Here is a 12,239-nt window from a genome sequence, read left to right as displayed (position 1 = left end):
GGGACTGCCCACTTGAGTGCTGCCTGACGCAGACTACTCCCATCAGCAACATCCTCAAGGGCCTTCTGGACCTCAGTTTCAGTGTAATTGCCCATAACGGCAAGAATAAGGCGTCTGCATGAGATGGCGTTATTTGATGTGCATTGGATATAGGTCTGATAGTTGGCTGGTGAAGAATAGGTAAGGTGATGAGGGGTTTCTATTTGTGCGAAATGTGGGTTATAATTATTCGGCATTTTTATTCGCTGACGTAATGCTATTTCCACTGATAGGCCTCTCTGGGTACTGTTCATCGGAAGATGGTGCACACCCCACAGGTTGCATCGCTGAATCCTTGCTGAGCGAAATGCTGGAAGTTTGGGATCTATGTTCGGTGCAGGAAGCTTCTCTACTTGATGAGTGTGAAATCTGGTTGCTAAATTTGATCTTATGGTGATATCGGTGGATTGCCAATTGTCACTTGGGTCGCTATCCTAGACATGTCCACAACGTACAGAGAGAATACACTGAATGCAATCGTGGTCTGCAACAAGTGTTGTCTAATTTGGGCTGCAACATAACGGCGTCTAACTACCACATCGGACTTCAAAGCTGATGCCACATGATAAATTGAAAGACTCGAGACTAAATACTTGTTCTTGTGATAACAACTCTGCTGTCAAACCCAAGGAAACATTCTCGTAGCTTCCAGGCTTGGGGTGCCGAAATTCGAACTCACATGGGCTCATCAACTGCAGACTCACATCCAGGGCCCTGCCCACTTACACCCCCACCTTTTCTCCGAACACGACATTTGAAGACGACAATCCTTAGGCACTTGATCAGGTATATATTTCTCTGCAATTGTCGAATAAGACATGTAGTTGGCTTAACCGCACATCTGACGTGAGTATGCGGTCAAATGGGACATCCGGCTGATTGTGTAATCCCGATGAGTTGTGAAAGGTTAATGCTAAATTCAGCTCGCCCCTTGCTAATGTATGCCCCACTTTATTTACGCTAGACCTGTGGCCCTACCAAACATTGACCTTTTTGGTACCACACCAGACGACTTTTGTTCGTGTCAACCTCAAATTTGACATATCGCGCCAAGTTTCTCTATACCACATCTTCGAGTTATTGCACCTGCACCAGCAGCCACAATCCATGCAACATAACAATGGAGGAACTTCCTATCCAACCTACTGGTCTCTTCTGGCAAGACGACTTCATTACTGCCGAGCATGAAGAGAGGCTAATCCACATTTTCCGGCACGACCTCACGTGGCCGGATCGTTCCGGCCGGCTGTCGCTGCACTACGGCTACACCTTCGATTACAAGACGTTCGGGGTAGACCCGAATATTCCATTCACGCCGTTTCCGGATTGGTTGATACCTCTAATCCCTACGAGGGAGCACAGGCCGCCAGACCAGGTCTGCCTCCAGCACTACCCTCCTGGGGCTGGCATACCGCCACACGTCGACACACATTCGGCGTATGACCAGTTGTATGCGCTATCTCTAGGCTCACCAGTCATGATGCAGTTCGTGCGACCTGCGATGGGCGAGGGCGAGGATGGAGATATGGTGGAAGTTGACCTTACGCCGAAGAGTATGCTGCAAATGTCGGGTGACGCGAGACTCCACTGGAAGCACGGTATTAGGAAGCGCAAGACAGATACCTTACCAGACGGCACGGTCCGTAAGAGAGGTGATCGGTGGAGTATCACGTATCGATGGGTCAGGGAGCCGGCGGTTTGCGAATGTGGGGACGCGAAGTTGTGCGACACGGCGCAAAGGAGACTAGGGATCGAGAAGGAATACCGGTGGAAGAAGGGGGACGGTGAAAATACGACAAAAGGAGCAGATCTGAAGGCCGAGGAGACGACGACATGACCTTTTCAACATTTCTTCATATGGAGCAAGATGATCCTAACCAGAGGGAAGTACGTGACGCTCACGTCTCGTGCTCTGCCGGATATCAAAGCATCCCAAACTCCATCCTTTCCGCGAAGCACAAAGACTCGGCTGGGAAACTACTCAGACAGAACTTCATAGATGTTGTGCTTTGCACCCACCTAGTCAAAGATTTTCAACCAAGCTCTTATTCAGTTAACTTGTGTTGTTCTGGTCGAACAGCATGATCCAAATATAAACTTATTACAGAGTATCATGTGTCAAGTAATATCGAGTTTTGATGACTTTTTAAGCACTCTCTACTATGGTCGATTAATAGAGAAGTTCATAGCCAAGATTTGTCGCTTTCATTTTCTGTCCGGGAGGAGTAAAGTGCACAATATGAATACAACAAAGCCACATCATTCTTCATCAAAGTCTCCTCTTCTGCTAGATGAATGGTCTTTTTTGTCCATTTGATCCAAGAAAATTGTTTTGAAGTTAGGGTATGAGTCCAGATTTACCTTGCGTTGAGTGAGGGGGAAAAGGCATTTGCGCTTCGATTCAACCCTCCCCCCTTTGGCGCTTTTCCTTTGACAACTTTTTGCATTCTGTTGCCTTTTGGGAGTTATCTATTGGCGTATATACTTAGCAGGCAGGTAGAAGAAATGACGCGGAAAAAATATCGAGAGCCCCGATGGCCTTGTCATTTGATAGTTGAGCGGAGCGAATCGCTGCTGATAAATTCAGATTTACCCAGGCGAACGACGGGATTTGTCGAAACATGCTCGTATGAATCAAAGGTTTTGACCGACAAGAATCAAAACACATCTTTACACATTTCAGAGCTTTTTGATCAGACTCACGCGGTCACGCGAGCTAAGATATGACAGGTGACGTTTATCTATTGATAATAATATCTTGTAATCGAATGAGAAATATTACTAGTTGAGCTGAAAATCCAATGAGTTTGTTTAGACCAAGGTCTCTGATACCTTTTGAGACAATTGCGCTTTTTTGCAAATCTAGTTTGACAAGATCACAAATCGAACTATGACGGCCTGACCAGGACCGGTGTGCGGGGTAGTAATTTCAACATCAAACATTGTACCCCTGTAGTAGTGTTGGTTACGCCTTCCGATGATGACAAGTTGACATCGCGTTGAATTGTCTTTAGACAGGTTCCTCAAACTAGGACGGCATAGACCGGCTTCTCGGTGTACAAGACTGAAATGAGTATGGTGCCGATGCGTCGTAATCAAATCATGTAACCTCCAGCCTTTTGAGTCAGAACACTTCATCGTGAGCGTCCTCAGTAATCACAAACAGCACTTAAGGGAAACAAGCTGCTTGGCCGGGCGTATTCTCCATCCCAGTCCCTTGACCAGTAGTTGTTCCATCAATCGGAGCATCGCATCTTCTTTGAAGCGGATTCGGTCACGGCCTCTAGCAACCATTGATAACTCGGAAGCTACGGCATTGGTAATGACTCAGTTGTCTTTCAGTCAAAATTCGCTCAAGAACCCAAACTCTAAGTCTTGTGATTACAATTCTTTAGTCCTTGTCTATCCAGTTCGGTCATAACGCACTAAGGCATTACTTCTTTGCTCGATTCGTACAAGGTGCAATTTCCGTGCTTTCCGAGTCCTCCTTGCCAAGTGGGGTTTCCTCGCTGGAGGACACAGGATAGCCAAGTCGGCGATTTACCGCCTTCCCCCAGATCCCTGTCGGCCTATCTGTCCGATCGAATTCGTCCACCTCGTGTATCGGCAGCCCACATGAGCCACGCGTAAGTAAGCTTTCTGATGCTATTACTGTGTTATGAAACTAGATCGCTCATGGCTTTCCTGGAAGTATTGAAACAGCAGCATAAGATGACATGCTCCAGGATCCGTTACAGAGAAAAAGTAGACAGGCGAAAATGTTCGCATTCTGTGCGTCGCATTTAAGCTTTCCACATGCATTACTCTACGTGTTCATTTGCTGCATTGCTTGTATAAAGAATTGTTACACTGGCAACTTGGTCCGGTCTTTCTCGCTTATTGCCTTGTTTGACATATCCACTACGGTATCATAAAGCATATGCGGCATTCGGAAAATGGCCATTGGAGGAGCCCATGCATACATACATGGGGTCTGCTCGCGATCTTGTTGGTCGCAAAAACTAGATTAGAAAATACACTAGTTCCTTCCTACAGTTAAGGAAAGTCAGTGGATACGACTGGGATGCAAAGAAAATCAACTTAGGTTTATTCCTTAATGCGCGTTTAGCCAATCTAACTTGCAACCAGGTGTTTGGGTAAGCTTAGTCAATTCAACATCCGCTCGTATCTAATGTACTCTTTTGGGGTCATCAACTCCCAAACTCAATTGTATTTTACGCTAGAAACCGATGCTTTCTCATGTCCTCTAACTATTGTTCCATTCTAGTGCGAAGGAAAAGGCAATATTGTTTTCAACCACTTGACTCTGCTTTGAAGTCGCCGCTAATCATACTGAACCTTTGTAATTTAACCAATGTTTTACCACCGTGGAACATGAGGCTGTTTAGTTTCTTGGCTTTAGTACGACCCTCCAGTGTCCGGTCGCAAATTGCATGGTGATGTATTGCCGGAAGTCAATGTCTTGACCAGGAACTTCGAGAACGTCGAATCTTTGGAGGAGATTGGCAGCAACCATTCTCATTTCAGCCCAGGCAAAGCTATCGCCACGTTAAACTTTTTCTGATGTATCACCATAAGGCACAACTTACTTGATACCAATGCAAGAGTGCTTGCCTCCGGAGAAAGGGTAGTATGCATCCATGCTACGCCGCTGGTTAGTTTTGAACAAATGGTGTGTTACATTAGGGAAACTTACTCGGGCGCGGGAGCGCCATCTCGTTTGTCTTCGGAAAGCCACCTTTCTGGCCAGAATCGTTCAGCCTGAGGCCAATACTTTTCGTTACGGTGCAAGTCACGATATGAAGCCGAGACAACAGTATGAGGGGGGAGATCGTAGCCGCACAGACTGATCCATTGGTTTCCTGTCCGGCGACCCATCTCCGAGGCGATGGGATGCAGACGCAAGTTCTCCTTGATACATGCCTCAAGGTACTCGTATTGCGTTTCATTGCGGACAGATTTGCTCGTCACGACATCGTCGTTCAACGTCTTTGAGGGCAGGGATGCAAACAGCTTGGCGCGGACGTCGGGATTACGAGCAAGTTCGAGGAAGAGGCAGCCGATAGTACCCGAAGTTGTTTCAGAACCGGCGAGGAGTATTTCAGCCATTTGGTCGACAATGTCGCGGGCAGACATGCTGGTGCCGGTGTCGGGCTTCTTGCCCTCTTCAATGAGGTGTTGGAGGAGGTCTTGGCGCTCAACTTCCGAGGTGCGCTTGCGTCGTTGTACAACAGCGTCGATAGCTGTAATCATCTCCGCTGGCCAGTCAAATTGGATGCTTATACCAAGAGATCGGAAAAATTTCTTGATGTAAACAGTCTATTGGGAAAGGTTAGTAATGAAAAATAAGACTCATGAAGTTGGACATACCTGATAACGTCTGCTGAGGCCGTCGAAGATGGAGCGAGGAATGGACTTCCAGATCCTCTCATCCACGCCGTCCTCGATCAATCTGTCCGGATTGGTCTGTCCAAAGCCTTTCCCGAAAGAACTTTCTCCCATGCTATTCCATCGTCAGCAAATCCGTCGTTGTAACGATAAGTAGCCAACTCAGCTTACATGTCCAAAGCAACATTATGAAGGTCGTCCATCAGATCGACCTCAATGCCCTGCTTCGCGAATAGCACTGGGTCCTCGTTAAGCTGCGTTTGGTACTTATTGAGTAGATCGCGGACAGTAGTCTTGAAGAAGGTTTCAAGGTTGTCGATGTAGCTGACGGTGAACGCAGGAGACAAAAAGCGCTTGAGACGCTTGTGTGGCTCTGGTCGGCTATTGAAAAGTCACATTAGGCGTGTCTCGACTTGCCGTGGGCAGGAACCTTACATTTCGCCGAACAAACCCGGACTGAACTTGTCTCGGGAAATTTCAGCGTACATCGCAACTTTTGGAAGATCGGTCTTCACCAAAATCTCCTTCATGGCCTCCTTGTTGGAAATCCAGACCTGGCGAGGGCCCAGACGAATGATGGATCCATACTGCTCATGGCTTTTCTCCACCAATTTCCAGATTGTACCGGTTGAAAAGAGATATCGCAAGTGCAGTGTTGTAAAGGGGCATACCAAGGCCCGGGGATTTTTTTAAGGGGAGATTTGAAGGCCGTTATCTTTTGTCTAAGTTGAAGTCCAGCGAAAGCGAGGACCAAAAAATAGACGGCGAGGATGTAAGCCGATGCCATTTTGACTATGGATAGGACCGCTCTGTATCAAAGACCAATCAACAAAAGAACGATGACCTGATGATAGGATGATAGTTCACTTAGACAACGGGAATGAATGTGATTGCAAAACTAGGGTTGAAATAGCGAGCGATCATTTTAATACTGATACGCACCTCGTGGGAGAGTACCTTCGAAAGTAATGAGATGAACACTCAAAGACCCTTACACCAGACTCTTAAGCAACATGCACAACATGCAGGCCAGCCCGGGCCGGAACTGTGGTCGTGGCTGTGGTGGGAAGCCGTCATCAATCACACGACTCAGTAGAGGAGCACCGTAGCTGTATGAAGCTCTTTGAATGTGATGCATGGTTTCAACCTCTCTAAACTTTATTATAGTAGGGTAGTCAGTGGCGTGCCAGGGGGACCGTTCTATAATTCCTGGGAAGATGCAGGTTCTGAGGTCGTATCCGATGGTAAGGGCACGCCTTACATCTTTGAGTTGGAACTTGCAGCTGCAATCATCATGACTAGGAGGTTGCAACTCCTGCGGAAAAGAACAGGGGAAGCAGTCCTACCCAAGTTTCGGTAGGCTTGGTATAAACTCTGACCAACGTGCACCAATGGATCTCTTCCAAGTAGTTATTATAACTATAACGTATATGTATAGTGAGCTACGTATTATAGTGAGCTACGTATAAAAAATTCTTGCGCTTCTGTTTGCCTATCAGGAAAGGCTAGACGGGGTGATATTTTGGATAAAGCAGCGCCCGATGCTCTTTCAAATAAGAATGAGGAACCCTCAACCAGATTCGTCAGCGTTGCGTTCTGTGGGGCAATCCATGGGCAGCATTGGCGCGCGTGTATTCACTTAAGGTTGCGGTTCCAATAGAGCTCTCAGACTTGGCCAGCCATACGTCTAGGATTTCACATCTATCTTCGTTGACAACTCCGCGAGCGCTCTACTCTATGAAATGTTGACTCCGTGCTCGTGAGTCTGAAAAGTCTATGTCTATGACTCTCTTTGTCCGTCTAAAACAGTTTGATCATGCTATACATGCTACTCTATTTGGCCCATCTCATAGCACCCTGGCAGTTGGGGTCCTGCTCCACATACTTAAGGGAGCCGAAGACAGACCAAAGCTGACCCAAGAAGCTGCGGTCGTCGCGGTGGTAGAGATCACCGAGAAGAGGCTTGATGGACTCAGTAGCCTCATCGGCCTTGTAGAAAGGAATCCGACTGCGTACCGTTAGTAGACTGTTCATACGGCTCAAAGACTGAATGGGGGTGAACTAACGGGAAGAGGTGATGAACGACATGCTTCTCGATGATGCCGTGGAACAGGTGCTTGCCAATGAAACCAAACTCGCGATCAACAGTAGCAAGGGCACCCTTGACGAAGGTCCAGCCCTCCTCAGTGTAGTGGGGGACCTCGGGATGGTTGTGATGCAGGTAAGTAATGGCAACTGAGGGATTTATTAGCAATCTGGCAACAAGAGGCATGTGAAACTCAAAAGTATAGTTTCAACAGGTACAGAGAAGGGGATGCATACCAAGCCAGTGGTGGACCCAGAAGTAGGGGACGGCGTAGAGGAGCATGACGGTGGAGACGTCAAGGACGTGGGCGGCCTTGTACAGAGCGGAGAAGGTGATAGCCAGACCAATATCAGAGATAGCAATGAAGATGGCCTCATTGGGACGGAAAACGGCACTAGTGGGGCCGAAGTGGCTGACACCAAACCAACGTCCGAGACCGTTCACTTCACGCTGCAAGCTACCCTTGCCAGCAGTAGCATTGAAGAAGAGGTATGCCTGCCATCCGAAGAGTTGGTGAGTGATCAAGTTGATCAGTTGGGTGATGGGCGCATCTTCAAAGAGCTCGTGAAGATCGATGCTGCCAAACAAGGGCTTGCTGGAGGGCTTGGGCTGCGTTGCAGGGACAAAAGCCATGTCCTTTTGCATGTGACCAGTAAAACGGTGGTGGCGGTGGTGAGAGAACTTCCACGAGAAGTAAGGGACCAAGAGAAAGGAGTGGAGAACCCAGCCAACGCAGTCGTTCAACTTAGTGTTCTTGGAGAAGGCACCGTGGCCGCACTCATGGCCGAGAATCCAAACACCAGTGCAAATGAGGCCCTGGACGAAGCCGTAAACCATCCAGGCCGTAGCGCGGAAGATGGGGTCTTGGATGACGGGGATGTAGGTCAGAGCAGCCCAAACGAGGCCAGCAACCATGGTAAGGTCGCGGAAGACATAGTAGAACGATGTCACAAGCGAAGGCTCAAAGCAGTGAGCCGGAATGGCGTCCCTGATGGTCTGGATGTCAGGGAAGACGGGCTCGTTGCTCTTCTGTAAAAGAATCAGTATACCGATCACCGATCGATGGCGCAGCATCGGAAGCTATTTGCCGACTAACTTGAGGCTTCTCGACCACCACGGTGGTCGAGGTACGTTGACGGTTCGCCATTTTCTTTTGCTTGTTTGCAGTTTGTTCGTCGTTTGCCGGTGGAACTGCGAAGATATATGAGATGAACGAACAGAACGATCAAATGTCAGGACCGGCACAGATTATGGGGATGAAGGAGGGAATGAGCTAAAAGAGAATGAAGCTGAGAGCGAACGGAGAGAAGGGTAAAATTTTCTCACTTGCCCGAGGTTAGGGGGAGGGATGAAAAGGTTCAGATCTCGCGCGGGCAAAGATTAAGGCAAGGACGGGGACGGTAGCAGACCGCCAACGAGAGAGACGTGTCTCCTTGTCCCTTTTTTAGCAGCGGGAGCATTAAAGGTGGGCCAAAAGCTCATGGTGAGGACGATCCTTGGAATAGGGGTCCAAACAAGCCTGGACTTGCCTTGCCCACATGCATTGGCATTGTCACATTGCGCACAGAGCGGCAGAAAATTTTACGCTGACAATGATGAAGTGTTTGGCATTGTTCGAGGCCGCTTCAAGACGTGACTCGCCACTTGGTGTAACCTTGGGGCTTGACTAAAAGCAACGCAGAGCCTCCAGGCTTTGAGCCTTCCGCAGCGTATTCCATGACTCGATGATGACAGCCACATAAGGCTATTCACGCAAAGTGATCGCTGAAGAATGTCTCGCATTCCTCACAGACGCACCAGCAGGCCTGGGTCAGTCTCGCTCAGAAGAGGAGCAATTGCAGGAGGCAACCAGCAATTTCGGGCGGTGAATGTTATCAGGAGCTAATGTTGAGAAACGCGAATCTATCATGCTGCGAGAGTCCTGGGATGCCCCAGAAAAGGCCTCGCCGCTTAAAAGAGACTAAACGCCATTTGGACTAGCTATGAATGAATTCCAAGGGTCTGGTTCCACGTGCGGATAACAAAAGGCTTGGAAAGCCCACATAAAGGTTCCCAACCCCAACACTTTTGCCCCTTGCTCTCTGAGACGGACTCGGAAATGACACCCACAATGTGTTTGAGCTTGAATCTCGTTTAAAGTCGCTCAAGGGCGGCGCCGAGGACCCTGAAGACCCTTCTGTTGACAGTGTATCATTTGGACAGACCCCATTGGATAGATGCTTCGGAACCTGTCCAGCTTCTCCAACCCCCTCATTGCTCAGAGACTGAAAGCCGAGCGCCTCCAACTGTTCCAAACAAGGGGCCGTGCGGCAATGTCGCGGCCCACTCGGGGCTTTACGGAAACACAAGGGAAGGCGGTCAGAGACACAAACGGTCGACTTTGTTAACATGTGCCAGCTTTCACCCCATGTTGACTCTAGCATGGGTTGCCTAGAGTCGATGAGGTGATGGTGCCGATTGGTCGATGATGTTGATCAGGGGGCGATGTTGATTAGGTGATGATGCTGACACCATCAGCCACCATCAATCACCATCCGGTGCTTTATCCGTCGGTTTGAAGACTAAACGTAAAGGGTAATGTTAACAGCAGCTTTTGTGCACGTTCTGCTCGGATTCCCGTCGCCTACTTAGTTCAATGCAGACAAAAAGCTTAAAAGCTTCCATGCGGGTTCTAGCAACCAGCAGAGGCTGCAAGAGTCAAGCTTCTAGGGCAGCCCTTCCTCTCCGCCCCTGCACACCTCAAACTAATTGATTTTGGTAACTGGTGCTTGATTGACACTGAATCGTCACAACTCATTGCAACCTAGCGTAAAGTCTATTTGTCCTTCAATGCCAATTTCAAAGGTACAGCAACAGCGGATACTATGGATATGGCATTGAAGGGCACCAGGGCCCATATAAGACATTTGCCTGTTTTTGTCCGTCTGATATCTAGAAAGGGTTCCCTAAAGCAGTACTTGTTGTTTTGTTATTTTGAGTGCCATATATCACTGCTACTCTCTATCTCTTCAAGTCTAATAATTGAAGTTGACTTTGCGGCACTCAGGAACTGTATCAGTTAGCAACAATATGACAATTCGTAAGGAGACCGGAACCAACTCTAGGATTTTGACAGATTTGGTAGAGTTCGTAAACCTGAATTCTCCTTATTATGCCAAGTCCTGGAAGTGTTGGTTGGCCGGTAAGAGCAATGTGGTCTCCTTGGGAGACTTGCCTGTTGTTGACCATGAATCTTTCTGGGAGGCGAACACTTGCCTAAACAGCAAAGTGATAACCTCGAAGCAAACAGATGGCATCGTGTTTAAGACAGGAGGTGAGTGACCTTGAGTAATGAAAGGATAGTTGACTGATTCTTTTCGTAAGGAACAACCACACACCCAAAGGTGTCCTTCTACAACCAAAAAGAACTTCATGGGCTATCTACTCAACTTGCTGAGTGTTTAGCCCGCTGCGGAGTTGGCCAAGGTGACATGGTTGCCAATCTCTTCTACGCCGGCGACCTTTACGGAAGCTTCTTATTGCACATCCTCTCGGTCTATCACCTTCCAGGCGGTGCTATCCAGCTCCCAGTAGCCGGACACGTTACCCTGGAATCCATGGAAAGGCAGATTGTCGAGTTTGAGGCTACAGTTATTCTCGCGACGGTCACAACCATGTCGCAGTTATCAGAACGCATTCTTAATGCCGGGAAAACGCACCCATACGTGCGTTTGCTCCTCTTCTCCGGGGAAGCTTTCTATGATGATCAGGCTGGTCTGCTAAAGGCCGCCTTCCCGAACGCGGCTATCAAGTCCGTGGTTTATGGATCAATGGACTGCGGGATCATCGGCTTGCCGCCAAGAGGGGAACACTACACCCACGATCCCCGGGTACACCAGGTCAACAGTCCCAACATCCTAGTTGAAATAGTCAACGACGACGGCGAGGTTACGAGCACACCAGGTGAGGCAGGGAGCCTGGTTGTGACGAACATGGAGCGCCGGCTGATGCCCATCATCCGCTACCCTTCTGGAGATCGGGCCGCGTGGGTCGATCGATCTCTAGGTCTTTTCCGCGTTCTCGACAGGGACCGCATGGCCATTCGCCTCGGACCCGTTTCGATCGATTTCGTGGACCTCAGAAGAATCGTGTCTTCAGTCCTCGGAGATCGACCTGTGGGTAAACTACAAGCTGTCATTACTAGAGATGACAGAAAAGATTCTATGACATTGAACGTCGCCTACACTCCAGCTACGGATGAAGAGAGCTCGAACCTGCAATTAGAGTTGAGAAAGGAGCTGAGTGTAGTGCGGCCGATGTTCCAGGAGCATGTCGAGAAGGATCTTATCAACCCACTGCAAGTAAAGTTTTTGCGAATGCATGATCTGGCTGTCAACCCAAGAAGTGGAAAAATTGCGGAGGTGTTAGATCTCCGGTCGACTACATTGTAACTCTCCGTACTTAAAGTGGTTCCACATTGTATGTTTTAATAAACAGTACGTAGTACTCACTGACAGTTGCTCTAAGTTACATAGCCATGGAGTACCTGACTTCTAGATGGTCTTGAATAATGTGGGTCAAGTCCTGCTGCACAATTTTGCCATTCTGGCGGAGTAAAGTCAACAATTAAACAGGTCATCGTTTTCGCTTGATGGAACCGATAACGATCGCGTCTAGCAACTTCTTTTTAGTACTTGGAGTGATTCGGCCCGAGTTGTCAGTCGTTGTCAGGGCCCCGCGGGCTGCA

General features: G+C 48.5%; 4 protein-coding genes across 4 annotated transcripts; 2 read left to right on the top strand and 2 right to left on the bottom strand.

Annotated features, from left to right (window-relative positions):
- Window positions 1-1,159: 1,159 nt before the first annotated feature.
- ColSpa_04453 (alkylated DNA repair protein alkB 8) lies at window positions 1,160-1,876 on the top strand (the record flags this gene model as incomplete). The annotated part of the gene is made up of 1 exon (XM_049270665.1): window positions 1,160-1,876. The coding sequence occupies one exon, from the start codon at window positions 1,160-1,162 to the stop codon at window positions 1,874-1,876; it is 717 nt and encodes a 238-aa protein (XP_049126622.1).
- A 2,748-nt stretch (window positions 1,877-4,624) lies between these two features.
- Window positions 4,625-5,957, bottom strand: ColSpa_04452 (cytochrome P450 monooxygenase fus8; the record flags this gene model as incomplete). The annotated part of the gene is made up of 5 exons (XM_049270664.1): window positions 4,625-4,682; window positions 4,736-5,358; window positions 5,410-5,491; window positions 5,599-5,808; window positions 5,863-5,957. 5 exons carry the CDS (start codon window positions 5,955-5,957, stop codon window positions 4,625-4,627), a joined length of 1,068 nt encoding a protein of 355 aa, XP_049126621.1.
- A 1,303-nt stretch (window positions 5,958-7,260) lies between these two features.
- On the bottom strand, window positions 7,261-8,660 carry ColSpa_04451 (oleate hydroxylase FAH12; the record flags this gene model as incomplete). Its single annotated transcript, XM_049270663.1, has 4 exons — window positions 7,261-7,435; window positions 7,494-7,662; window positions 7,750-8,542; window positions 8,610-8,660. The coding sequence occupies 4 exons, from the start codon at window positions 8,658-8,660 to the stop codon at window positions 7,261-7,263; spliced, it is 1,188 nt and encodes a 395-aa protein (XP_049126620.1).
- Window positions 8,661-10,983: 2,323 nt separating this feature from the next.
- On the top strand, window positions 10,984-11,943 carry ColSpa_04450 (uncharacterized protein; the record flags this gene model as incomplete). Its single annotated transcript, XM_049270662.1, has 1 exon — window positions 10,984-11,943. One exon carries the CDS (start codon window positions 10,984-10,986, stop codon window positions 11,941-11,943), a length of 960 nt encoding a protein of 319 aa, XP_049126619.1.
- Window positions 11,944-12,239: the final 296 nt, after the last annotated feature.

The sequence above is a fragment of the Colletotrichum spaethianum genome (genome assembly GCF_022836535.1).
Source record: "Colletotrichum spaethianum MAFF 239500 DNA, contig09, whole genome shotgun sequence".
NCBI classification, from domain to species: domain Eukaryota; kingdom Fungi; phylum Ascomycota; class Sordariomycetes; order Glomerellales; family Glomerellaceae; genus Colletotrichum; species Colletotrichum spaethianum.
Note: the sequence above shows the minus strand (reverse complement) of the source record. Positions and strands in the feature narration are given on the sequence as shown.